General features: G+C 52.6%; 2 protein-coding genes across 3 annotated transcripts in view; one reads left to right on the forward strand and one right to left on the reverse strand.

Moving 5' to 3' along the window:
* Positions 1–4,404: 4,404 nt before the first annotated feature.
* On the forward strand, positions 4,405–12,696 carry GPR37L1 (G protein-coupled receptor 37 like 1). The gene is made up of 2 exons (XM_006266077.4): positions 4,405–5,309; positions 11,345–12,696. Exons 1-2 carry the CDS (start codon positions 4,560–4,562, stop codon positions 12,155–12,157), a joined length of 1,563 nt encoding a protein of 520 aa, XP_006266139.1. The 5' UTR covers positions 4,405–4,559; the 3' UTR covers positions 12,158–12,696.
* Positions 12,697–18,806: 6,110 nt separating this feature from the next.
* ARL8A (ADP ribosylation factor like GTPase 8A) overlaps positions 18,807–27,084 on the reverse strand; it is a 43,571-nt gene continuing 35,293 nt past the window's right edge. The window contains exons 5-7 of one of the 2 annotated variants that reach the window (XM_006266078.4): positions 25,985–26,052; positions 22,073–22,143; positions 18,807–21,628 (exon numbers count right to left, since the gene is read on the reverse strand). In XM_006266078.4, the coding sequence (XP_006266140.1) occupies positions 21,579–21,628; positions 22,073–22,143; positions 25,985–26,052 (189 nt within the window). In that variant the 3' untranslated portion in view covers positions 18,807–21,578. Of the gene's footprint in view, positions 21,629–22,072; positions 22,144–25,984; positions 26,053–27,084 lie in introns of those variants that run through there. The other variant, XM_006266079.4, reaches the window with a different exon arrangement.

Here is a 27,084-nt window from a genome sequence, read left to right on the forward strand (position 1 = left end):
ACTGAGAGCTCCATTTGATGCACTACCATTGCTAGGAAAACCTTGAAACACTCTCTCCCAGGTTGGGGAGGATCAATTTGGAGCCTCAGGGCAGTAATTTTCAGGGTGCTGTGGCACCTGGGGGTGCTGTGAGATCCTTTCAGGGGTGTTGCAGGTTGCCACACAATGATAACACTGTTATGTGAGCAAACATGATTCACAAAGTAAACTCGGGGATTTCGAACAGGAATCCACAGTGTTAAAGTCCTAACTTGCTGTGGTTTTTGTGAGCTCTGCACAACAAAAACATTTCTGTATTATTTTTTCATAGTAAAAAATGAATGAACTAAGAGCTGGCATTTTCTGAGGGCTGCCTTGAGCCTAACAAGGAGCCTCTTGAGTCTAGAAAGGTCGAGACCCACTGCTTTAAGGTGACATATATCTTCCTCTGTCTCTTGAACACCTTCATACCTTAAGACTGACATTTCATTTGCCTCAGCAAGCCCTGTTATGCCGCCTCAGTTGTTTCCTTGGGTTTCTGCACGTTCAGAACAGGACCCAGTCAAGAACTGGAATTTCTATTCTGCTAGAAATGTCATATCTTGTTTTTGCTCTAAATTAAGACCACCCCCCCCCCCCCCAGCAAATCAGAATGTCAGTCTTTGGGGAGAACTAATGGTCAAAAAAAAGTTTCAGCCTAGAAATTTTGAATGGACTCATTTTAACATTTCTCAGCAAAAGACATTTATTTATTCACTTGTTAGATGTATATGCCACCCTCCCCAAAACAGGCTCTGAGTGCCTTATAATAAAAACCAGAAGTGAAATGGCCTTGCCCTATACAAAATAGGTAGCTTCTAATATTAATATTGAAGACATTTTGAAAATGTCACGTGAAACTTTTGTTAATTTAACTGTCTACTTTTCCTTGAACAGTGATCCATTGCCCTGGTTCATTCAGAGGGATAAGTCTTGGCCAGTGGCCACCTCTTTCCTGGGTTACATGCATCTGTAGAGCTGCCTACACATTTAGGCTACTTTCCTGCTGCAACTAGGACCCCGGGGCCAGGTTTGTGCCGGTACTTAGACAACTGACTTCCACCAAAAGCAGATGCTTGGACCGATACTTGGACCAGTGGCTCGCTGGGGGCTTTGCTAACTTTCCCCAGGCCCTCCACTCTGCTTTTGTATTCAGATAGTTTGTAAATGGTTCCTGGTTTCTTCAGGAAGGTTGTTTGCACATGACTTGCGATCTGACAGCAGATGAAGTACTCCTTCAGTGCAACTTTGAATCAGTGCTACTAATTTAATTTTCAGCTAAGAAAGATGCAACTTGGTTTGGCCTCTCCTCTCTTGATGTATAGGCTCCAGCTCTATTACCCTTTATGCATTGGTTAATGCATTGCCTAAGCTGTGCCGTGGGTCTAGAGCACTGTGTTAGGAATTAGGCCGTTTGAACTGTTCAGGATCAGGGTGGTCCAAAGCCCAGGTACTCTGTTTCCTGGGTGAGTGACCCGGCCTTGCAACTACAACAAAGCAGTGTCTGTTGTCTCCTCCTTGGACTTGTGTTCAGGTATGTGCAAACAGAACCACAGACTGGCTCAAGCAGCACATATTCTGCTGAGCATGCACAGGAGCCACGTGCATGCTGGTGCATTCATGCTGCCTGAGTTAGTCCCAAAAGTGCCACTTGTGCTGCTGGGTAAGTGTCATTAGCTGGATAAAGGGTGACAGGATTTGGCCCAGACTGCCCCCCGCCCCCCTTCCCAGCCCTCCTCACTGTTTAATGTTTACGTGAGGATGTTTCGGTGGAAGCTTGCCACTTGAGATGGGCCCAGAGCAGTGCCAGTGGTGGTATTGGTGACAAGAGCACTAGTGTATTCTTAACATTGACGTGTTAAGAATTAGGGTCCTCACTGTGATCTCCTGCTAGTGAGCAGGGAGAAGTGTGTCCTGGAGCTGCCTGAGTACTGCAGATGGACAGAGGCCTGGGTGGGACAAGGGAAAGGCCACTCTTGCCACCTGTTGGTGAGGAAGATGGGAGAACAGCAGGGGCCAGGCTTCATGTGTATGTCAGCTATACACAGCTGGTTAAAATACTGCTAAGGCATGAACCCTGCAATGCCTTTTTTAGTAAGGAATGGACCAGAGGTCCACCCCCATGAACAGTTATGGACAGACCTGGAGAGGTGTTGCCAGCCTTTGCTCTCCCCAGGAGCACTGAAGTAGCCACGTAGCCTGTTTATCCTGGGACCTTATCCCCCACATCTGCAGTGGTGAGCTAAGCTGGACATAGATAGTACTGGATCCATCACTCCTTAAAAGCCAGACCCTTCAGGGACAGTCACTATGCTCAGCTGGGCCTCTCTCAGGAAACTACATGGCAGCCATGTGGGTGGCAAGTATGTGATGCACAGATGCAAGGTCAGTTGAACTGTGTTGCTCACTCCTCTGTGGGAACAAGCCCCAGTCTGAGCAGCCATGGCAGACAAATCTGCTTTATGAGCTCAGTCCCATGAAATACGTGCTATACATCTCTGACTTAGCTAGTCTTTAAGGTGCAAATCTATGCTGACTTCAGACTCACATGGCTAGCTACCTCTCTCTGCTTAGAGACCCCCAGACACTGTAGCCCTTTATGTGTGTCCCATAGTTGTAGGGCACAGGCTGCAGAAAGTCACCTGGCCATGAGAACAGATGGGGTTTGTGCACACACCCTGGCACCTCTGTCTTTCCCACACAGACCTGGCCTGGTCTGCAGGGAGATGATGTGGACAGAACGAGTGCCTTATGCCCAGTACATACCCACCATGGACAACCCACAGAAACAAACTGTCCACTTTTCCTTGGATCAAGTGAAGCCGCTGGCTCCTGCTAGGGTTACAATAGCCAGTGTCCAGCAAAGCTTCAGGCTCCAGATTGAGTTGACGTTGTTGAGATTATTAAGTATCTATATTAGAGCAGCACCCAGAGACACCCCCTGAGAATAAGGTGCTTGGTGCTGTATAAATGTCTAGCAATAGGCAGCTCATGCCCCAATATGTAACTGAAGAGCAGGTCAAAGTGAGAGCAGAAATAGGCATGAGTGATTTGCCAGCAGGTCAGTGGCAGAGTCAGAAGCAGAACCTAGGTCTCCTGGGTCCCAGCCCAGTGCATTGCCTGCTTTGTTTCTTACTGCTGTACAACATTTAAACCATGGTAGCACCTAAATGGCAAGCAGGTCAGGGCCTCACACAAATGTGAAGCTAATGACAGTCCCATCCCGCAGACATTATAGACATAACAGGCAGACAAGACCAGAGGTATAGCAAGCTCCTTCAGCATCCTGCGCAGAACAGCTTGGGGTTTCCATCCACCACTGGAGAGCCTGGGGAAGGAAGGGGGAGCAGAGTCTTACTTGCCCTGACTCTCAGTACTTAGGTGGCAGGTGCTACTGCTGCAGACTCCTGCTCCCCCCACAAATAGTACTGGATGTGGAGATGCATAGTAAAGACTCCCGGAGGGAGGGGGCTCCCCTTTGTGTCAGTGCCTGGGGATAGTGCCTTGCTTGTTTCCCCCTCTCCTCCCCAGCTCAATTATGCTATTAAGCAAGACAAACTAACAGCTGGGGGCACAGAAGAGGACCCAGGGATGAGACAGACAGTAGTGATGACATTAACCCCCTCCATTCCCAGACCGCTCCTCTGCACAGCCGGGAGCACTGGGCGTCCTCCAAGTGCCTTCCCATAGTGCACAACCCAACATGACTCCACAGCTATTGCAAGCGAGCCAGACACAGCGGGGTAATGCTTTGCTGGAAGGCACTCAGGCCCCTGTGACATGGACCAGGGCAGGACTTGCAGGCAAGAGCAGGGAGCCCAGGGAGCCAGCACCTTAGGCATGTGCAGTCCCTACCCCTTCTGTGAATCAGCATTTCCCTCCTGTGCCATCCTAGCCCGCTTCTTGGCTTGGCTAGGGCATGGCAATCTCCTTCTGGAGAGCTGCCCAGCCCTGGGCACTGCCAAGGTACCTGATGGTGCCGCAGCCATCTGGAAATGTGCACGGGCCTGTGGTGCAATTCTAGGGGATTTCTACCTGCCTGTTATTTGGGGCATTTGCACCGTGGCTGGGTTGTAATCAGGGTGGTGGTAACAGGCAGCAGGTTGTCTGCTTGGCCTGTGGGCTTGCAGCTTTGGGAGGTGCCCTGTGGTCCATACAGCATTCCCTGCACGGCTCACATATGCCCCACCAAGGCCCAGCCCCTGCATGAGCCCACAGGAGCTGGCCCCCCTCTCCCCTCTCTCTGGAGCAGGTCAGCTCCAGCCTGCTGATCACTGCTCTGGTGAGTTGTACTGCGGCCGCCAGAGGGCCTGGGGCTCCCACTAGGGCAGCTTGGCTGCAGAAACTGCTTTTATTTTGGCCAGAGCTCAGCAGAGAATCCAGAGCAGAGGCTGGAGCCGGGAGAGGCAGGCAGCAGCCTTCCTGCATCCCAGCCGCCCGCACTGCTCCACCAGATCCTCTCCTGGCGTGGGGCTGCCTTGCCGGGCAGGGGCTGCTGTCTCCAGGCGGTGGATCTCTCTCCCACCCGCACACAAGGAGTCATGCCTCTACTCTGGACCCTCCTGCATGTGCTGATGCTGCAGTGGACTTCAGGTGAGGAGGCCACACATGGGCATGCTGGGCTCACCTGGGAAGGCAGCACACATCCAGGGCAGGAGGATGAGACCAGCAGAAGCAGTTTGGGGCTGAACTTTCTGCTGGAGGCACCGGTGAAGGTGCAACACCCACAGGATGGACTGCAGGACACATCAGCACCAGGGGAGAGGCTGACAAGGACAAGGCTGCGCCGAGGGACGGAGGACGAGGACTCCAAGTCAGTCCAGCAATATGTGCCAGGTGTGCGGGTGGAGTTCCCCCGGCCCATCAACCCTGGCAGCCTACGGCCAACCAAGCCCCTGGTGCCCTCCAGCACAGACCCATCCAAGCACCAGGAAGGGAGCCACACCAACCCACAGGGCACAGACCCCCGGAGCAACCTTACCACAACACCGGACAAGCGGATGCAGATCCAGAACCCTCTTTACCCGGTGACTGAAAACTCATACAGTGCCTATGCCGTGATGTTCCTGTCTCTCATCGTCTTCGCAGTGGGCATCATCGGGAACCTCTCAGTCATGTGCATCGTCTGGCACAACTACTACATGAAGAGCGCCTGGAACTCCATCCTGGCCAGCCTGGCATTCTGGGACTTCCTCATCCTCTTCTTCTGCCTGCCAGTGGTCATCTTCAATGAGCTCACCAAGAAGAGGCTCCTGGGGGATATCTCCTGCCGCATTGTGCCCTTCATGGAGGTAAGGGACCAGCTGGGGCTCCATCAGACAGTGTGGGCTGTTTCCCTGTGCACTGCAGGGACCTAGTCCAAAGGCTAAGTGCCACTAAAACCCCAGGGCTCGGGAAGATTTGTTTTAGCCAGCAGCCCCAGTCGCTCCAAACACTAACCTCTCCCATTGCCATTTGCCCTCTGAGGATGGACCCCTCTCGAGTGCCACATGCCACGTATAAGATGGGGTCTGTACTTAGCATGGGGTTTGTGGGGAGACAGGGTCAGGAAAGGGGCAGAAAAAGCCTCCCTTGTTCCTGCCCTGGTATTTCCCTCACTGCATACTCCCATCCTACTCTGCCTATATGATGAGATGCAGCAGAAACCCTGAGTTCCTCAAGATGGGCAGCAAATGTTGGTAAATGTGCTGATCTCCAGAGATGCTGCATGCCCCCTCCCCCTGCCAGTTGTCCTCTAGACAGCAAGCACAAGCTGGGTCAGTGGGCACCTACATTCAGGGGCTGCACCTGTGAAAGTGCTAATGTGAAGGGCCAGAGATGGAGAGGTGGGGCCGGGGCGGTCTTGAGCTAACCCTGCCAGCCTGAGCCCCTATGGAAGCATTCACCTGTAGGCCATGCCACCCACCCAGTACTTAGCTGCAGGCCCACTACTGTTGGCAGACAGGCAGGCCAGAACAAACCCAGCTAGCTGGCACTGCAGGTGCATTTGTCTGTACTGCAAAGCAGAAAGGCAGGATGGCTCGGCGGGGAGGGGACCGGCCAGGGCCTGCACACAGCTGGGTTCCACGCTGTGTTTTGCCAGAGGCTTCTTATGTGATGACGGGTAAGCGACAGAGTGTCTCTGCATAGTCGTTTGAGCCAGACCCCAGGCAGTGCTGCCCCATGGAGCCCTGCTGACACCAGCTGTGCAATGGGCTCCTTTGATCCTGTGTCAGCCCAAGTGCTTTGGCAACGCTGCTCACCTCCCCAGAGCGCTGAAAACAGAAGGGAACAGACCCGAATGCAGAAATGCACCTGCTGCGTGTCCTCTTAAGAGGCCAGGGCTCATGTGCTGGCTGCCCTTTGAGTCCTCCTGAGGAGCTGGCACTCCCTGGGGCCTCTAGTGACTAACCCTATGTCTTGTGGAGGCGAAAGCAGCAGCCCTCACTCTTGTAGCTTTTGCTCCCTTTTTTGGCTTCCAGAACTGGCAGCTCCCCGTTCTCCATTTTACGGCACTGGCAGCAATCCCCTACCATCAGAGCGTCCATCTGCCAGCCAGGCCCTGCTCAGGTGGAGAGGGGAGGCTGGCATGGTGCCTGGATTGTTTCAGGGGACCCTAGCCCCTCTGGTCGGTGGTATTCACCTGAGTCCAATTCAGGTGTATCCCTGTATCCAAGGGCAGGGGCTGTTGCTGCCCTTGCTCCCCGGGGCTGCCTTTGCCGTCACTGGGCTGGGCAGGGGGGCTCGTGCCTCTGGTTGTTTCCAACAAATCAAGTTGAACTGCGACTGGCGACTCTCCATTCTGGCCTGCACGGGGTGCAGACAGGGGCATTGTGTTGGGTGGTTACTATGGAGAAACCTTCTTATGGCTGAAGAACTTGTTACCATGGCAAGGCTGTTAATTAGAGGCAAGGAAAACCCAGAGGAGGTTATTTGCCTCCCTCAGAAGCCATCCCACCCCAGCCCCTGCCAGCCTTGCTGCAATCACACAAGTTTAAGGTGGAGGGTTGGGCACTTGGGGTATCATCTCATATAGGCAAGGCAGGGGGCCTGGGTTTCACACAGTCTATTGGGGTCAGCAGGTCAGATCCCAGCTGGTGTAAATCAGTGTACCTCCATAGGAATTAGTGGGGCTTTGCTGAGCTTCACCAGATTCTGGCTCTGGGTTGATTTTGGACCTGCTGCAGGAGGTCTCCATGGCTTCTGGTGCTCCCATGATCGGTTATAAAGCTCTTTGTGCTCCCAGAGGTTTCCACAAAACCAGCTGTTCTGAGCTCCTCCTTTCACAGCCTCTTCCAAAGGTGCCTTAAAAAGCATTTGTGTGCTATGCCTGTCACTCTATAGTAGACTCCAGCATTTTGACGCTATGAGGATAGGCTCCTTAGCATTATCCTGGAGTGCATTGGGGGACAGATGAATGGAGGGAGCCTCAGAAGAGCCACAGGTATAGCATAGGTACTGGGCTCGATAAAAGTTCGGCTGGTAGTGGGAAGGGTCTGTGATTATCAGTTTCTCTTCCCCTCAAAAGCAATCTCTCCTGTCAATAATCAGCCTGGACAGAAAAGGAAAGTTAAGGGCATCAGCATCTTTCACTCATAGCCATGCAATGCAATTAGTGCATAGTAAATGAGGACCAAAAATTAGCATTGATCCCACCCGGACCCTTTCCCCTGCCATTATTGAATGCTGACGTCCACTTAGAGTGTACACCAGTGATTCTCAACCAGGGTGCCACGGCACCCTGGGGTGCCTTGAGGTCCTTTCAAGGGTGCCGCACATTAGCATTGTTAGGTGTGCAAACATCATTCGCAAAAAAACCCAGGTTTCAAATAGTAATCCACAGTGTCAAAAACATCCTCATTTGTTGTGGGCTTTCTAAGTTCTTTGCAACAGAAAATTATTTTTAATTATTATTATTAAAATTATTTAAAATTATTATTTTTTTTTTAGCCAAAAAAATAAGTGAAAACTAAGAGCAGGCATTTTCCAAGGGGGCCTTGAGTCTAAAGAGGTTGAGAACCACCAATGCAAATACTCTGGGGAGGCACCATGTGTACAGCACCTGGCACAAGGGGGTCTGGTATAAGGCCAGGGCTCCAAGGGGCTATTGCTATAGCACAAATAAAATAATAATAACGATAACCACGTTGACTCTGTGCCTGCTGAGGTCTGGGGGGTATTTGGAGTTTCTGCCTAGTACAATGATGTATTGCAAGGCAATGGGGAAAAGCCCAGGGAAGTGAGAGTGAATATGATCATAAATTCACCCTGTGCAAGACCCATTTGAGGCCTCTGGACTGTGCAGGGATAAACCTGGTCCTGGGCCCCACAGCAGAGGTGGCTGGGGGGGGCGAGGGAAGGAAAAGGTCACGCTGTTTCTGGTGGAGCGTGTCACATCCATGCTGGAGCCGTAGATCCTCGGAGCTGCCAGCAGCTCCGCCGTCCTTGCCAGAACTGGGGACTCCGGGCAGGAGGAGTGTGCATGGTCCAGGTGGTACCGCCAGCTGCGAGTGATTCAGCTGTACAATGGCTCTTGCTCAGGCCATTGTAGCAGCAATCTCTATGGGGGAGGTGCAGGGACAATGGGGCCTTGATGCTGCTCGGTAGCGTCACTCGGTATGGGGCCGGGGGGCGTTCTGGGATGGGCGCGACTGTGCTCGCTGCCCGCTCTCTGCAGGGACCAAACCAGTCTTGGGACCACAAACTTTGCCTTCAGCTTTGTGCTGCCCCCATGGGCCTCCCATCCCTGCCAGGGGCAGCGTCTGTCCTGAAGAGAGGGGCTTGTGCACCAGCTGGCTCCCAGGGTGTTCTCAGATGAATCCAGCACTTCGGAGGAGTTCCCAGGGGTGCAGATAGTCTGTCGGGGAAGGGGCTGTAATTAAGCATGTGGCCAGTTCTGGCCCATTTTGGGAACAGGTCATCTCAAAGGTACAATGGCTGTTGGGTTTGGGATAAAATAGGAAAGCAGGCCTAACAGGGAGCCCTTGTTACTGGTCCAATCCCTGGTTATCACAGGCACCGTGTTGGTTATCCCGAAGCTTGCCAGGGCTGGTGAGTTTTCACTGTGGGCTGGATTTGGGACAGGGTGCATTTGGAGATCAGCTTCTGTGCCATCTCTCACCCCACAGCACCCCAGAGGTTGCTTGTCTGGGTGTGTTCAATGCACGTGTCCTAGGAGCCACTCTTCCCCCACACTGGGCCCTTCCGTTGTTTTGCCCAAGCACGTGTCATGGGGAGCTCTGAAGAGCCCAGCTGAGTGGAAACTCCTAGATCTATCTCCTAGATCTATCTACAGGGGCATTAGCATAACTAATGCAGATGAGCACAGACATGGCCACTCCTGAAGATGCAACCTGCTGAGGATTGCTCTGTTTGCTCATGAAGGGTTCCTGGGAGTGGAGCTGGTCTCTGGACTAGGAGCTGTGGGCAGGGAGCAGAAGCACAGGCTGCACTGAGCAGGGACACTGGAGACCTTGGTTCAACTCCCAGATCTACCATGGACTCCCTGGATGGTGGGTGACAAAGGGGCATAGTCTCTGCCAGCAATGGCACAGCCTGGGACAGAGCCAGGCATGCTGTGGCACCTGCAGGCAGCAGTGGACATAGGTGTCACAGCCTTGCTGGGAGTGGGGTGCACCAGATAGTGCTCTGAACAGCCTGGGCAGGATCCCTAGGGACTTCCCATGGGCTGCCCAGGGGCTCATGCTGGGTGGCAGTGGCAGGAAACAGCAAAAGAGTGCACACAGTGGCCCTGTGTGTTCGGGGAAGCCCAGGGGTCGAGTGACTTTTCAGTGGCAGATTCCCCTTGTAAAACAAACCCTACCAGTAGTTCAAGGCCATGCTGAATGCCCCAGAGCAGAGCAGGGAGATGGGAAGGGGTGCATGCACCTTGCTGCTAACCTTTGCTTTCTTGGCCCCTGCTGTGTCCATGCGCTCTGAGCTCTGGGGCTGCAACCTGTGCTAGGCAGGACACTCGCAGGGGCAATGCCGCAGGGAAGTGGGGGAGCGGTCTCTCAGTGTAAAGGCCAAGAGTTCATTGAATATCAAAGCGATGGAGCAAATCCAGCTATTCTCTGAGTGTCGGAAACTCCCCTCAGGGAGGCTGGGCAGCAAAATGGAGACAGCTTTTAAAACCCACAGGATATTTGAGCTGCATGTGTGCATCCATGCATACATGTCTATGTGGATTCACATGTGTGTATATGTATGCAAGTGTGAATGCACATGCGTGTATGGGTGAACTGCCATCCAGTGTTGGCTACATGTAGGGGGGGCTTTGCTGTGGAAACATCCATAAAGCCTGGCACAGGACTAAGTAGGGGCTGCTGCTGTTTATGTTTGCTCCTCCCTGTTTCTAGCCCTTGCAGAACTTGGCATTTTCTCCCACCGACTTTGTCCTCGTCCCTTTGGCACACAGGGCTGTTTTCCTGCACTTCTCAATGCAGCGGAAATTACCAGGGGCTGATCTGGGACAACTGTGCCTTCAGCTTTAGCTTTGGCACTGGGGGAGCGGATGGCCCGGTGCTAGGGAGGCACAGAACGGGGGTACTATCTCGAGCAGAGGCTCAGGGAGGAATCTGCGGGGGTTGGGAGGCACGTGGCTGCTCACGTGTGGCCAGCACTCCTTGTTTTCAGCCCCTGCACTGTGGCAGAGGCACTTAAAGCCGGCTGCCCATGCTCCATGGAGCAGAGGGAAGCACACTCAGTTCTAAATGGGAGGGAAGGGCTGTGGGACAATCTTGCTACCCAGATGTGGGCTAGAGAGTAAGAAAGATAGAGGCCCTTGGGCTGGGACTGCACCTGCTTCGTGTGGGACCTCAAGGCAAGTCACTTTGCCTCTCTGCTTCAGTTTACTGCTTGGCAAAATAGGAGCAACAGTAGCTGCCTCCTGGCTGCAAGACTCCATGGAGTGCAGCAGAGCACTCCTGCACTTCTCTGAACTGCCTGCAGATGCAGCCGTCTCTTGGGCATGGGCACTGCACAGTTGCTCAAAATATTTGTGTACCAAGGTCCATTTCACCTCCCTGGCTTCCTCCAGCCCGAGCTTCCTGCTGCTGCACAGCACAGGTGGCTGGGGTAACTGGAGTGGGGGGTAACCGGAGCGGCTGTTTTAAAGCCACTCTGGAAGTGATTGATCATGAGAAGAGGGGTCACATTTGGGACACAAAGCCCTCAGCTGTGGCCCCCCTTAGACTCTTGGCCAGTTCTATGCTATGATGTGGTCTCTTTGCACAGCCGGGAGTTTGGTTTACAAATGCCTGTCTGTGCCAATGCAACTCCCCAATGTGTCTTGGTAAAGCTGGCCCCCCTTTTTCCATTTACTTCCACCTGCTTTCCCTGTCCCCAGGTATCTTCCCTTGGAGTCACCACCTTCAGCCTCTGTGCCTTGGGCATCGACAGGTTCCATGCAGCTACCAGCCCTCAGGCCAAGACGAGGCCCATTGAGCAGTGCCACTCCATCATCGCCAAGCTGGCAGTCATCTGGGTGGGCTCCATGACCCTGTCCACACCAGAAATCCTCCTCTGGCAGCTGACTCAGGACACATCACCAGTGTCTGGGGTGGTGACCGAGTACTGCACCATGAAGCCTTCATCGGACCTGCCTGAGTCTGTCTACTCCTTGGTCCTCACTTACCAAAATGCCAGGATGTGGTGGTACTTCGGCTGCTATTTCTGCTTGCCCATCCTCTTCACTGTGAGCTGCCAGCTGGTGACCAGAAGGATCAGCAGCAATGAGAAGAAAGCCGAGTGCCGCGGGACCAAGCACAGCCAGTGCGAGAGCCAGCTCAACTGTACCGTCATCGGGCTGACGGTGATCTACAGCCTCTGCACCATCCCTGAGAACATCTGCAACATCGTGGTAGCCTACATGTCCCCAGACATGTCCAAGCAGACCCTGGACCTGCTAAGCCTCATCAATCAGTTCTTCCTGTTCTTCAAGTGCTCCGTGACACCCGTCCTGCTCCTCTGCCTCTGCAAACCGCTGGGCCAGGCCTTCATGGATTGCTGCTGCTGCTGTTGCGAGGAGTGCAGCCAGGACACATCCTCCAGTGATGGTAGCTCCAACAGTAAGCTCAAAACGGAGATGTCCTCCTCCATGTTCTTCGACAAACCCCGGGAGTCACCCCCACCAATCACGGCCATTGGCACGCCTTGCTAAGCTCAGCCAGCCCCAGGGGAAGCAGTAGAGATTGTTCCATTGGCTTAACCCAAGACCAAATGTTGTTTTTACCTTAGTCTCAGTATGTGAACATGCACCAAGCAGCAGAGAGGAAGCAGGGGCTGCCTTTTCATGTTTGAAAGCTCGGGCCAAGCCAGGGAGATGGAAGTGCCGTTTCCAATGGATGTGGCTTCATGGGCAGCTCTCTTGCTTCTGCTGCAAGGTCACCAAGGACTTGAGCATCTTCCAGCCCTGCCTTGCTAGCTTGTGAGGTTAGTGGGGTTGCACTTCTGGGCATGGAGGCATCTTCAGTGAAGTGTTTTGGAGCGGTCCCAGCTGCAGTACATCAAGGACTAGGAGTTTCCATGGCGTCTCTTAGAGGATGTAGCAAATATTAACCTGTCTGACCTGTCCCGGGTTCTTGCTGCCCTCCTTCCTCCCCAGTGGGAGGAGGCCTCAGTGACAGTACTCCTGTGTGATGTAAGCACTCCCCATCAGAGTCCCCTCTTCCTCAATAAATCAATATAACCTAGACAGAACCAAGCTCTCCCTCAAGGCAAGTTCTTCCCTGCAGTGCCCTGGGGAGTAAGCTGGGCTCTTCTGGAGGCACATCATGGTCTCCCTGTCAGTGCTAGGCCAGCTGATTTGGACTGAGAGCCCTGCTGTCTTCCACAGTGCTCCTCTCCACTCCAGGCAGGGGGGCGGTGACTTTGGAGGTGTCAGCACCCAGACTTTTTGCATTGCCGTGAGAAATCTGGAGGTCCAGAGCACAGGCTAATAGTGCACATGACTGGCTGGGTTGGCCATTTAGATGCGTCATCAACCCACATAACTGCAGATTAAATCAAATGGAGACTGCTGGCCAGGGCATGGGTTGATGGTAGGACATCAAGAGAGGAGTGGAAGGAACCAAAGTCACCTCTCTGCTCTCACAACCTGGGGCTTGTTGGGTGCCTAAAACTTGCTCCAAGTTACACTGCAGGGGCTGTTCTCCCAGCTGGAGACTCCTGGAGTGCAAGGTGCCTCCCACTGACACCACCCCTAACATAGTCCTGGCAACTGGCGGCAGAGAGCAGAGGGTGTCGAGCAGGCCATAGCCCAGCAGGTCTGTTGTGTGGAGCGTCCCATACATCCGACGTAGTCAGCACATTTAGCTCAGGACAGATGCTCCTAATTGCAGCAGTCACATCCTCACAAGAGCCCCTTAACCCTCTGAAGCCTCCCCCCTCCCATGCGTGGTGGCCCTGGGTTTGCACGTGATTGGGCTGCTTCCCTCCCTCTTGGATATCTTGACAGCTCAGGGAGTGCTACAGCAGTTGATGGGGCAAACAAATGCAACCAGGGCAAACGGACTGCCTGTAAGCTGCCCCCGTCCCCCCCACCAGCCCCTGCTGTGCAGCAGTAGGATGGCTGGAGTCCTGCAGGGCCTGGCCTCAGACTGTGGGCTTTGGCAGGGTAAGCAGGGGGCAGGCTCTGTGCCCTGTGCTGGAGAAGCCCTTCCCTGGCTCCAGCACAAAGAGCCCTCTCTGCTGCGTGCAGCCTCCCGTGGCTCCGAAGGCTCTTGTTCAGAAGGGAAGAGCAGGCAGCAGCCGTGTGTCCCATGTGGACGTGCTTAGAGCCACATTTTGCACACTGGGCAGCCTCTCCTGAGAGGGCAGGGGTTGGCCATGGGTCAGCAGTGCCAGCCCAGGGCACTGAGTCAAGCATTTCACAAGGAATTTGGGGAGAACTGACCTGCTTTAAGTTCAAACCAACCCATCTGATCCACCTTGGCTGAGGGTGCCAACAAGGTGCTGCTCAGCTCAAGCTGTGTGACCCCCCTAGAGCCAGTGCAGCCCCAAACCCACTGCAGGAAGCTCCCCTCATCAGGCCCAGCTCCCCCTGGGCATCTGCAATGACAGGCAAGGTGACTGCTGTTGTGTTCATCAGTCCCAACCCAGCCTGGCTGGGGGAAGTGGCAGAGTCACTGTTCCCTCACTCCAGGTCCTGACACCCTCTGGCTCCTACCCAGAGCAGCTCCCCCCAGGAAAGAACACAAGTGTGTATTTTTGGGCCCCAACTCAGACTGGAAGTAGTGAAAAGTTCATCAAACCAGTGGGTGTATTTCGTGCTCCCAAGCCTACTCTTCACTTCCAACACAACAAGAGGGTGGAAACAATGACAGCAGGAGGGAGGCTATGCCTAAATGATCCAAACCAGGAGGGTCAAAATTCAGCCCACCCAAAAGACATCCAGTCCAGAGGAGGTTGCAGCTGGCAGGGTCCTCAGGAGGTCATGTCTCATCCAATCCCCTGCTTGAAGCAGAATCATCCCTAACTAAATCAACTAAAGGCCTGTCTAACCTGTTCTTAAAAACTTTTGAGAATGACCCTTACACTCAGCTCAGGCACAATGTTCAGGGTAAATCAGGGGATAAGGGCACTGCCAATATCTTGCCACTCCAAGCACAGCACACAATGCATTAAAATACTGTCAAGTGATCCAAGGAAGAGGACCAGGCCCTCATTGCAGAAGAATGCAAACCCCTCACCAATCCAGGTGGATCTAACTAGTGCTCATGCCAGTCACTGCCAGGGCCGCCCTAGGGCATTGCACTGGAGTGCTCCAGGGCACACCCTGCCTTTCCTCTCTGCAGGGGGTGCTGGGCAAATTGAGCAGCCTCCAGTGCCTAAGGACCCAAGGGAGCTTTCCAGTCCAGCCTGAGCAGAGGCCAGCAAATCTGGAGCTGTGCTGATGGAAGCAACACAGGGCCTGGACCATCAGGTGGCTGCACGTCCAGTTCTTTGGTCCAGTTTCAAACCGTTTCCCAGCTCCAGCCCACTAGTGCAGATGCTGCTCTCAGGCCACTCACATAGGGCCAATGAGGGCATCTCAGCCGTCAGGAAGCTCAGCTTGTGAACCAGGAAACACAGCAGACGAAGTGTCATAGCAGGTGCTTCCTGGGGGAAATCACACCAGGATCAGTGCATGGGCAGCAGCATCAGCAGATGCAGGGCCGTGGCGCTGGCCAAGCGCACGCTTGGCTACAGCTGTTCTGCTCCCCCAGCATCAATCCTGGATTCCTGGCCCTGTTTGCTCGGGGATGTTAAAGCCCCTTGTTCTCGCTCTTTGGATTCCACCCCCAGGACCATGAAATGCCACAGGGAGCAGGAGGCGGTTGCTAAGGGACGGCTGAAACGCGAGCAGCTCAGTGAGGGCTTTGTACAGGGAATGACACCCACCGTTTTCATTAGACCCGTTGCTATGGAGAGAAAAGCCCCAGTCTTTGTTTAGAGAAAGTAAAGACTGGGACCCCCCACCGCCCCCTCGGCAAACAGAACAGGTCCCGGGAGCAGCCGCGCTCCCCTGTGTCTCCCTAGGATACCCACCCTCCATGCCACATGTCCCTACAGGCTGGGGCAACCCTGGCATCCCGGATACCATCATCATCCCGACACACCAAGAGTGGGAGGGGGGAGAATGAGAGCCACTGCTGCTCCAGGAATGCACGTGTGGGACAGGAACAGGAAGGGAAAGGGGTGACGAGCCCATGCTAACTGCCTGAAGAGGTGAAAGAAGGGGCAGGTGCCCAGGTGAGAAGCCTGGCCCAGCACGATCGCTCTGGTGTGGTCCCATCTCAGCCTCCAGACAGTAGAGCAAGGCGTGTGGACCCTGTACAGCCTGCTCTGAGCCCCCACCTACAGTGCCCCCATTCCCTGGCAAGAACAGCCCCAGCACAAGCCAGGGGTGCAAGGAAAGTAGTAAAGGGCACATCTACCTCTAGGCTCCTGAGAGGGCCTGCTGGACCACGCAGTCCCTGCCCCCATGCCATGGCCCAGCACATGGCTCCTGAGAGAGGGGGTGAGGGCACAGACGGCTCCCCAGGCTGCTGTGTCTTGAATGCAGGACAAGGTCTGAGGGAGGGGGAGCTGCTTTCACGTGGCTCTTTCTGTGCTGGTTTGTCCTGAGCCGTGGCCAAGGGGGAACAAAGCAGGGCTTGTTCAGGATCCTGGCTGGCTGGGGAGCAGGGATACGAGGATGAGAATAGAAAGAGACAGGAGGGAAGCAGCAGCCAGCACCAGAGGCCATCAGGGCCAGGACGCCTCAAAGGGCAGCTCCCGTGTACAAACACAGCCAAACACAGCCGATAGCACAGAGCAACAGGGAGAAAGGGGGGCAAACAGCCCACTGCACTGAGGGAGGGAGGGATGAGGCACAGGAAAGCCAGAGGCAGCAAGGCTGGAGGGGGAGACAGGAGGGCAGCAAAGGCTCGCAGTCATAACTTCTAGAACAGACCCCAGCCCTCCTGAGCAAAGGGGACCTTTGCAGCCCGGCAGCCACAGTGAAGGCAGGGAGACGCCTGATGTTCTCAAGCTTGCCAGCTCTCAGGCCTCCTCGGAGACGGGAGCAGGCCTGGGAGGTCCCAGGGCTCCCCCATGCGCTCCAGTGCATAAGCCATAGCCCAGTCTCACCTCCAGAGAGCAGCCCAGCCAGAGGGAGGATTAAAACTTTGGGGGTGGGGGCTGGGAGGGGAGTAATGTGGGGCCAGGACCTGTCCAACCAGTGGGGAATGCTCTGGGAAGAGGCTGGGACTCCTGGGCTCTTTCAGGGGTCCACACATTCCCCCACGGGCTGGGAGGGGCACACGTATTAACCCGGACCTCATACGTATTGCTGAAAGGAGTGCAGCTTACAGCTCTAAGGATTATTAGCTATGAAAAAGGGATTAGGCTGTTGGCACCTGCTCCAAAATTCATCAAGATTTGTTGTTTGTCAACGGCCACAAATTGTTAGAGAGAAGGTTCAGGCTGGACATCGGGAGACATTACTTTACAGTTAGGGCTGCCAGGCTCTGGAATGGGCTCCCAAGAGCCGTGGTGCTCTCTCCTAACTTGGGGGTCTTCAAGAGGAGGCTGGACAGATATTTGGCTGGGGTGATATGACCCTGACACCTGCTCCTGCCTGGGGCAGGACATCGGATCTGATGATCTGTTTAGGTCCCTTCCGACCCCAAGTACTATGCCACTAAGATGGCAGGGCTTCCTCCCCACCATAGCTACAGGCCTGCCAAGTTGCAATGCCCTACTTCTGCTATTACACACCAGTGCTCTGACCAAGCCTGTTCCCAGTCCAGATCAGCATATGCATAGCAGAATCAGCCTGGGATCAGTTCAGGGTTCCCCCATGCTCACAGATGGCAGCAGCCTCAGCGTTTTGGCCGTGGGCAGATGCCTGCTGCTCTAGTTCTGGTTCCACAAAGCCCAAGGCCCACGGGCTGATCCCATCCCTTGCCTTTGCATGCACTTGGCCAGTGTAGCACTGCTGCCTGTACAGAACAGACAACACCATGGGGAAAGGAGCACCAAAGTGGAAGCAACCCAGCCAAAAGACTGCCTTAAGGCAATTTATAAAGCCCATCTCCTTCTCTGCACTGGGGGAGCAGACCAGGCCAGGCTTATAGGGGAAAGCCCAGCTTATGGCTGGAAAGGAGGCAGGTGTCACATGGCACAAATAGGCAGAACCACCATGCAAAAAAAGAGCCTTCTCATTTGAAGTCAGCAAATGGCAACAAGCACTTCTCATCCCCTAGAGAGCCACCACTGAGCACAGCAGGGACAGGGAGCTGGAGAGAGAGGGTTTCCCAATGGCACAGACCAAGGGCAAGAGTGAGAAAGGGGAACAGCAACCCTTCTTGAATGCCAGCCAGGGGTTGCGGTCAGCCAACAGGAACACCAAAGCTGCCTTTCCAGAAGTGGTGGTTTAACCCCGTGCGCATTTCTCCCCAGATCTGCAGCAGGGTGGCTCTCCCAACCAAACACCCTTTTCTTCCCCACATGCAAAAGTGAAGTGTGTGTATGAAACAGACACTGCCACACCGAGGAGCAAGCCCATAACACAGGACCAAGAGGATAGGTTTGGAAGAAGATGGAGCAGAACCCGGAAGCTCTGTCCAGGGGCAGATCCAGGGGCATGGAGTGGTGCACTCCCTTGATTTCTGCTCCTCCCAGATTTAAAACAGCTGCCTGGCAGTGTCAGAAGCATTTGGTCAGACAGTGCTGATGGAGTCAATTGACTCCATGGCTCATTATAATCTACCTGATCCCTTCCGACTCACCCAAGGTGTTAACAACCTTCTCTTTTTAATGGTCTTGATGTTCCACCGATCAGGCTATCCTTTTCTCTCCAATTCTGCTATTAGCTGCTCCTGGTAACAAAGGTCCTATTTCGCAGTCCCGCAGACTGCTTTCAACTCATTCCAATCAAGTTGCGTTTTTGCTTCAATTTTAATATAGTCCTAGGCCCCTAGCATATTAGTAAAGCTTCTAGTTTATTTTTAGCTGGAGAAAAATGTGTGGCTTTAAATGTGATGATGCACCTCACCATCTGCACGTCCCTTTTCAAAAACTCTAGATCTGCCCATGGCTCTGTCCATGGGGAGAGAAAGTACCCACCATTCAGACAGCAACTTCCTGAGAGCTCTGACATTTCAATTTTTGGGTTGTCTTGCCTTCCTGTTCAGGAGCTTTGGCAATAGGCAACTGCCTGAGAGCCCTGATACAGTAGTGACAGCTGGAAAGCCCTTTTTGAGAGGGAGTAACCACTTCCTGAACCCATGCCCCACAGCAGTACCAAGGGTTGGAGACATGTAAGTGAGACAGCAGCAAACACCCCCAGCACAAAATTGTTAATTTATTATTAGGAGGCAAAAAAAAAAAAAAAAAAAAAATTATACAGTTACAAGAATCATTTCCCAACAGAGGGCAAGTATGAGCCAAAAATATATCTTAAAAAAGGAATAATATGACGACACTTTACAGTTCATTAAATAAAAAATGGAAATATCTCCTTGTGCAATTCTGCAAAAACAAGAACAGAAGAGAAGAACAATGAAGTCTGAGAGCCCCCAGTGGGGCCAGCTCCGTGCAGGGTGGGATGGGGTTGAGAAGGGACCCTGCAGACTCTCACAAGGCTGCCAGCTGCTCTGAAGACATAACTGCCTCTTAGCTAACATACTGGATAGAGAGGGATATAACTGCATCTAGATAACAGCCATCTGCCCTTGGCTGGAAAGAGGTTAAGAGTGCACAAAAATCTCGCTGTCCCCACACTTTGCTCCCTGGTCTGCCAAGTCACCTGCAGTCTCAGGGATAGCAGACACCAGCAGAGCACAGAAGTCAGGTGGACTGCAAGGCCTGGTGCTAGGATGCCTTTCCCCTCCTGCCACTCCCATCCTTGCCACTAGCTGTACAGCAGGACAACTAGCAAGGCTCTGAGCCTGTGCAAGAGACCCAGCCACTCACACACAGTAACACATGACACAGACAGGGACAACCACCTGGCAGCCCTTCCATTCTGCTGAGACAGACCTGCCTGCCCCTTTCCACCGAAGCACTAGAAGGGAAGAGGTAAGACACCCCTCTGGAAATGCCCATGTCCAGTGATCCTGCATCTATCCCACGGTCATGCAAGCCAGACACAAGCCAATTCCTTCTTAGTCCATGGGATGTCCTCCAAGGTGCCACCACTGAAGACCCCCACAGGAAGAACCCTCATCTGCGGGGAACCATAACTAGGCACTCTTCTGTAGTTTCTAGGGCCCTCCGGAGCAGCATTACTGCCATGAGTCTCCCACCTTGCTCCACAGGGGCTCCTAAGCCCCTGAAGAGACACCATTGCCCCAAAAACAGGGGAAATCCTCACTAGCATCCAATCCCAGGGGAACCACAGGAAACCAGAGAACCATATGACAGTGGCACAGGGAGCATGCCTATGAAGAGACTGCCCTGCCAGAACCTGGAGCAAGACCATCACTCCCAGACTGCAGGCACACACGAGAAGCCTGAAGATCCCAAGGCTGCCAGGCTTCAGCAAGAAAGTCCTATATAATAGCTTGGGAGCAAAGAAAGGGGTAGCCATGCTGTTAGAGCAAAGAGTCCTTGTGCAGCTTTTGCTGAACAGTCTTGGTTGGCTGCAAAACAGAGACCAAGCCACTGACTGCCCAAGATGTGGGTGCATGTCCTATGGCAACACACTCACAGCTGAACTTTAACACAGGGGACTGCAGAGGACTCGGGGGCATGGAGGCAGGGAGCTGGCAGTTGGAGGTGGGTAGAAAGGGTGCTCAGTTTTGTTATCCTGTACTAAACAAGCACCTTAGTATAGTTCCAGTCCTAAAGTAATTTAAACTGTTGTTAGCCCTCTTTAGTGGAATGTGCTTTGGTGCTGAGCCAGTGGCTGGCTGTTGCATAAAGTCCATGGGACCTCTTCACAATGACCCATACAGGACCTGGGCAGGGCATGCTCAGCCAGCCACAGGTCACTCCACAGCTCAGGACACAGCAGGGATTCTCTGTGCATAAATCACAGTACCTCGGGTGCCAAGTTCACGCTGACCCCTCCATGTCAGACTGCAAGTTCCTCCCGGGCAGTTTCTATGGACCTAAAAGTGATTTGCCCCTGCCCCCAAATCCCAGCCTGCAGCAGCCCAGGGAAGAGAGGAGCACAGGAGAACAACACCTAAACCAGGAGAGCAGACTACAAAGACTTCAGGGGCTTGTGTAACAGACTGGGGTGAAGAGGGAGGCAGGGAGTTTACCCCACCAGTTAGTGACCAGTCCCCTTGTGACCCTGTAGCTGGAGGTGAAATGCTGGGGAATGAAGCAGAGGGGTGGGCTCTACAGATGGGAACAGCACTGACTCACCCAAGTCAGATCAGACTGCTGACCTCAAACAGAACAATGTCTCCCCCAGCCTCTCACAAATCACCCACTTCACTCAGGGCAGTACCCGAAGAAGGGCTCAATCCATCACAAGAGACAGGGTGGGCATGCAGCAGGCAGGCAGCAAGAGCTCCAGACACTCACTGGGGAGTGGAGATACTGGACGAGCCCCATGGGCCTGAGAGGGAAGAAAGCAGCCTCCCCAGGAGTCTGCCTGCTGCATGGCCCAGCCCCACTCTGCCTAGGGGCCAGGCTCAGCTGCTAGCCCTTGCCTGGCCATACTACTCTTCTTCACTTTCCAATACTGCCTCTGGTGCTCAACCTGCCTTCAAGGAGGTGGGGGAGGGCTCCCCAGCACTTCTACAGGTCACAGGGCCTAGTTTAGTAATAGCGTAATCGCTTAAATTAAAAAATTAAAATATATATACATATATATATATACTGTATACACATTGACAACAACAGAACAGTGCCAAAAATGGGAGGGGAGAGACAGAGAGGAAGAAGGGAGGAGGGAGAGAGATTTCAAAGTCAGACAGTTTCTTTACAATAAAAACAAGAGCTCCATCTCAGCAGGAGAGGAGCCTGGGGTCCCCTAAAAATACCCATCTAGAGAGAGAGCTGGAGAGAGGAACAGAGAAAGCAGGGAACAGGGAGAATGGGAGGGGGATTTGGGCTTGTACAATGGCATCTTCCCAATCCAAGATGTGGTCCAAGGGCTCTCAGCTCCTCCTGGACTTCGAGTGCTGAATAAGCCACTGTAGGGTAATGTCTGCAAAGGCAATGCACACCGTTACCAGCTACCAAGGAGCAGGAACTCCCCTCAAACAGTCTCTCTTTTGTGGGACTCTAGCCCTAGGCAGAGGCTTCCTTTTTAAGGGGCATCAGAGTTTCTTACCTGCTGTATTTCAGTCTGCAGTTCCTGGTGGTGTCCTCCATACCCCAGGAGGCCTGTTACCCTCACCCATAAGGAACCTACCTGCCTGCCTTCCCACCCATTGCTGCCCAGAACCTGTTTTAGACTGGAGAGGGCAGGTTGCTTTACATGAAAACTAGAAAATCATGACAGGACTGAAATGAGGCAGAAGCCAGAAGCCGAGATGATGGAAGACTACGAGAGGGGCTCGGGCATTTCCCATCTGAACCCTGACTGACCAGCAAGGAAGAGAAATAGATCCCACCACAAACACTCCCTAAAGCCCAGGGCGGTACTTACCAATGTTATCCTTTTCTTTGCAGGAGATGGAATAGCAACAAATCTCTCGGTCTTGGATGGCAGACAGGTTCCTGTGAGGAGAGCGAGTCATTATTGTCTGCCTCCATTCGGTCCATGTTTGTCTGGCTGAATGGCTCACAGGGAGCAGCTCTATTGGGGGCAGCTTGAGGGGGCTGAGAGGAGAAAGAGAAGTTCCCCTTAACCCCCCTTCGGAGCACCCCACTCTAATCATCTAACGCTGCTGGCAAAGAAAAGGGCTGGAAAGCCTTTCTGGTGACACTGAAAGAGGCAAAAGGAAAACTAATGACATCCTGACGATTGAAACAGACTCCCTAAAAATAAGCCACTAGCCAGGCTGTGCATTAGAGGAGGCGCAAAGCTGTAACCTTGCTGCATAATCTAAAATGTATCATGTCTTTTCTACCTTGGTTTTGCTAACTGTAAAAGTGTGACAGCAGTGATCTACCTTTAGCTGGGGCTACACACACACACACACACACACACACGATCCTCTGTCCAACTTAGGCACCAGAAATACCAAGTAGGCCACAGCTGGAGTACCGCGTCCAGTTTTGGGCACCGCGTTTCAGGAGGGATGTGGATGGCCTGGAGAGGGTTCAGAGGAGGGCCACTTGTCTGGTTAAAGGCCTACAGAAAAAACCCTACGTGGACCAATTGGGAGACCTGGACCTGTTCATCCTCTGCAAGAGGAGGCGGAGGTGATCTAGTGGCTGCCTACAAATTCATCGGGGGGGGGGGGGGGGTTAGCAAGAAATAGGGGATATGATGTTTACCAGGGCGCCCGTTGGGGTAACTAGAAATAATGGCCACAAACTGAAAGAGAGCAAATTCAGACGGGACATCAGGAAAAAATTCTTTACAGTGAGGGGTGCCAAAATATGGACTACACTCCCAAGGGAGGTGGTGCTGTCCCCTTCCTTGGTGGTATTTAAGAAGAGATTGGACAAACACCTGGCTGGGGTCATCTGACCCCAGCACTCTTTCCTGCCCATGGCAGGGGGTCAGACTCGATGATCTAATGGGTCCCTTCCGACCAAAACATCTATGAAACTATAGCAGCCCTCACAGAAAGGGAGTGAGCCACAGCCCTCTATCCAGCCCCACCAAAACAGTGTAGCCTCCACGGGCAGTTTGCTTTGAGCCAGAGCGGTTATATTATGCTCCGGTGTGGGAGATGCAGACAAAGGGACTTGGTTTTGCCTACAAGACCACTGGGCTGCAGGACCCGGGCTCCAGTGTTCAATTCAACTGTACAAATCTAAGAGATTATGCACTCAAGCGAGACTAAAGCTGTGATCCTGGTGCCACCATGTGGCCTTGGCTGCAAAAATGCTAAGCAAAATCATTTATTTCGCCCCTGTGTGGCACTGTTCAGTCAAGGACTTCACAGCTCCTTACAGACAGGGAGATGAGGCTCATTTTATAGCAAGGACTTTGCCTACAGTCACTCACTAAGGGCTAGATTCTATCCCACCTAATAGAAGTTAAATGGACTTAGACCAAGTGCACTTCTATTCCAACCTATTCTAGTCACTGAAAATCCATTTATGCATCTACTTTGGTAACACTGCACCATCACCTAACTGCTAAGACAGAGTCACATAACCAGCAAGGAGGAGGAAGACCCACCCACTTTTTGCATTAGTTATTTTTCAAGGACTCAAATAGGGTGGACTAGAATTGCACTTTGGTGACTAAGTCCAGTTTGCACCATACAGGTGGAACAGGATTTGGCCCTCAGTGAACAACAGACCTGAGGATGGAATCTGGGGCCTATCGCTCACCAAGGAAAGCCGAGATGAAAAATGAAATTGTCACGTAAGAGCCAAGAACCCACTGCCCAGAAGCAAACCTGGGCACAATGGAAATTTACCCAAATAGCCACCTCAGCTAGTTGCTGCCTGGGATGCCTTGCCATTAGTGCCAGTATCTCTTCCCAACCCAGTGCCTCCTGCCTGACCCCTCCAGCAAGGCAAAACCTCTGTTACCATGGCATCGAGTATAGCAGGACTTCAGGATCAAGGCTGGGGGGACCTTGAAACAGCTCTGTCTCTTGTAATTAAGGGATCATGGAGAGGAATAATGAAAAAATGTTCATTTCTTTAGCTTCTCAGCCCCAGATCCTTCCAGGCACTGGCAAATACAAGGGTATTTAATTTACTGAACAAGATCTTGTCCTGCTGCACTGTGAGAGTATCCCTGGGGTGTCAATGAACACTTATAACCCTGTTCACTATTTCTGGGAGGTCATCACAGAGCAGCTTCAGAGATGGCTCACCCACCCTGGACCATCCCAGCAGTGAATTATCAGTAGGTGACAGAAATTGATTTTTATTTTTCAATAATTTTGATGGAAAACATCAATGTTTATTTTTAAGCATTTCCTTAGATTTTTATCTATTTACATTTTCAGGATTGTGTGAAATTAGGGGTGTGGGGGGCAGACAATTTATTAATGACAATATACTATTACTATAGTGCAGTGTAACTGCCCGCCATGATGAATGTAACTACTGTACTGTAGACTGCCACCAGCTGAGCAGCAGAGCTGCCATTAGTCCCAACTCCACTCACCCTGTCACTTCCTCCTCCTCTGCTTTCAGTCCCCTGGGGTTTCTGGGAGTTGCAGTCCCAACTACAGTCAGCACAGTTCGGTAAGACTGCTCCCCCCTGTTGTCACACACTCCATCAGCCCTCATTTTTCTTATGTCCCCCTTCTATAAATTTTGATTGCTAATGATGGAAGTGCTGGTCTGCGAGTGTGAAATGAAAATTGATGTTTACCAATAAAAACTGAATCCTGCCAAGCCTAGTCATCAGGAACTGACTAGGGGCAGAGACGGACATAATATCTCAAGTGTTTCAAAGTGCAGCTGTCATGCCTAGTCTGAAGAGCTTCAAAATTGCCACAGCTGAATGCAGTAGCGTGCTCTCCAGCCAGAGGGTGTAACAGGGATCTGTAGCTTTGCACTGTGGGGAGTGGAGCTGGTATCAGTGATCATTCTCCTATCCACCCTGCCCGCCTCCGCTCCCAAGAAGCACCCCCTGCTGGGAGACCAGACACAGGGAAAGTACAAAGGGATTGAGGGCTGGGGACTAGTAATCCCATTTTAGAGGGAGGAAGGCCCTTTGGAAGAGTAGTGGCAAATTGGACAAGACAGCACTCACTGATGCAATGCCTCATTCTTCTCCTGCCTTGCCCCACGGAGGAATGCCAAAGCATTCTTATGTGGCAGGTTCCTACGTGGTAGGTGCCCCTGTTGGACCTTGCAGTGGGTCTATGTAACCTAAAGTACTTCTAAATAATGCCCGTTTCCTGTATGCTCATTTCTGGAGGGCTTCAAAGGGCATGTAGAACCATAGTCTGCTATATGAACTAACTCACACCTTACACCTGTCTGCACCTGAGGGTTTGGGGAAAGCACCTCTCGAGTCTCACTATCCAATGGCAATAGTGTTACGGCTGCAGAGGGATTAGGGGGTGAGGAATGGGGCACAGAAGCCACTGCCAAAGGAGCACTGGGAGGGATGGTTTCAAGGAAAGGAAGCAGCAGCAAGGGGACATTCTGTGGACTAGGGCATGCCCTATGAGAGTTTATGCACTATAGTGGGAGAGCTAACTGATGTGGCTCTGTGCTGGCTTGTTCTGCTCAGGACTCCAGCACCCTGAGAGAAGAACCTGCAATCCCATTCTACTCCTTCCTTAGCATTACCTGTAACAGAGCCCCAAGAATCCTACTCTTTCACTTGCAAGGAGGTGCTGCATCTCCCAAGCAATGTACAAGCAGATCATGCTACAGCAGTTCCACAGCCTCGGAGAGGCACAGGCTGACAAAGTGACAATGCCCACAGCATCAAAACCGGGAGCAGCAGCAGCACCCCAGTACTTACATCTTCTCAATAAGCTCTTTCTCATCCAAGGCACCTGGGAGATCTCGCTTGTTTCCAAGTACTAGAACCTGCAGGAGAGAAGAGACAGTGTCTGAATTCTCAACCTAACACCCACATAAAGCCAGCTTGGAATTTCTTCAAAGGTTTCTGAGAGGGGAGTCTAACATACTTTGGCTGAACTTTAGCGAAATACCCATTCATTGCTGTCACAGACACTCCACTGTTGTAAGGAATCAGGAGCCCCAAACCATTCAATCCTAACTTACAGGGAGTCTCACACCTGCCTGCTGAACTCAGCTCCACTTTAAGTAGTCCCACTGTAGAAGATGCGCTAGGGACGTTCCTGGGGAGACTGGCCATAGCATTCCCTACATCCCAGCTGCTTTCTCTGTGGCTGCTGGCAACTGAAAACAGCTTAGGGAGCTACTTCCACCCCCTGCAGCAAGGAAACATTCTAGGGGTTGCCATGATCAGAGGGCTGCTCAGGAGCTGCTTAGGTTGGAGGGAAGAGAAGTCAGGGCGGGTAGTTTCCATCTGTTTTTAGAAGGCCCCTCCAACAGAAGCCCCACTTCTACCACTGGTAGAGGTTGATCAAGTGGGCAAGGGAGAAAGAGCTCTACCTCTGCCCCTCTGCTACTAAAATGGAATTAAAAGCCCCTGTTGCTCTTGGCAGCCACCAGCCAGTTACGGGGGCGCTAAGACAGAAGGTCATGGAGGAGGTGAATGTCTGATCTTTTGCTCTGACAGTGTCAGGTCATAACTATTTAAAGAATTCCAGAAATTCCCTGATAAAACAGAGCATGAAGGTGGAGATTGGGAGGCAAGCACATATCCAGGGTTCAAAAGTATATTACATTTTGAGAACTCCACTCCCAAGCTTTAGCAAACTAGGAAGTAATGGGTTAAAGCTGAATTTCTCAAAGCCACAACCTACACATAAGGACAAACACAACCTTAATCCTGCCCTAGCGAGACAGTCCACGATGCTCCTGGGGGCAGACGTGACCAAGAATTACACTGCACATGAATGGTGAGCAGTGAGGAGCAGCAGCAGCAGCAGAAAGGAGGTTATGCTTCTTGCTGTTTATTATATACAGATC

This window comes from Alligator mississippiensis, chromosome 14, assembly GCF_030867095.1.
Source record: "Alligator mississippiensis isolate rAllMis1 chromosome 14, rAllMis1, whole genome shotgun sequence".
Taxonomy (NCBI): Eukaryota; Metazoa; Chordata; order Crocodylia; family Alligatoridae; genus Alligator; species Alligator mississippiensis.

Bases quoted from the DNA above. Each gene is read 5' to 3' on its own strand.
- GPR37L1 (XM_006266077.4), top strand. From the start codon at position 4,560: ATGCCTCTACTCTGGACCCTCCTGCATGTGCTGATGCTGCAGTGGACT. The intron at 5,310-11,344 runs GTAAGGGACCAG...CCCTGTCCCCAG, and splicing joins GCATTGTGCCCTTCATGGAG to GTATCTTCCCTTGGAGTCAC.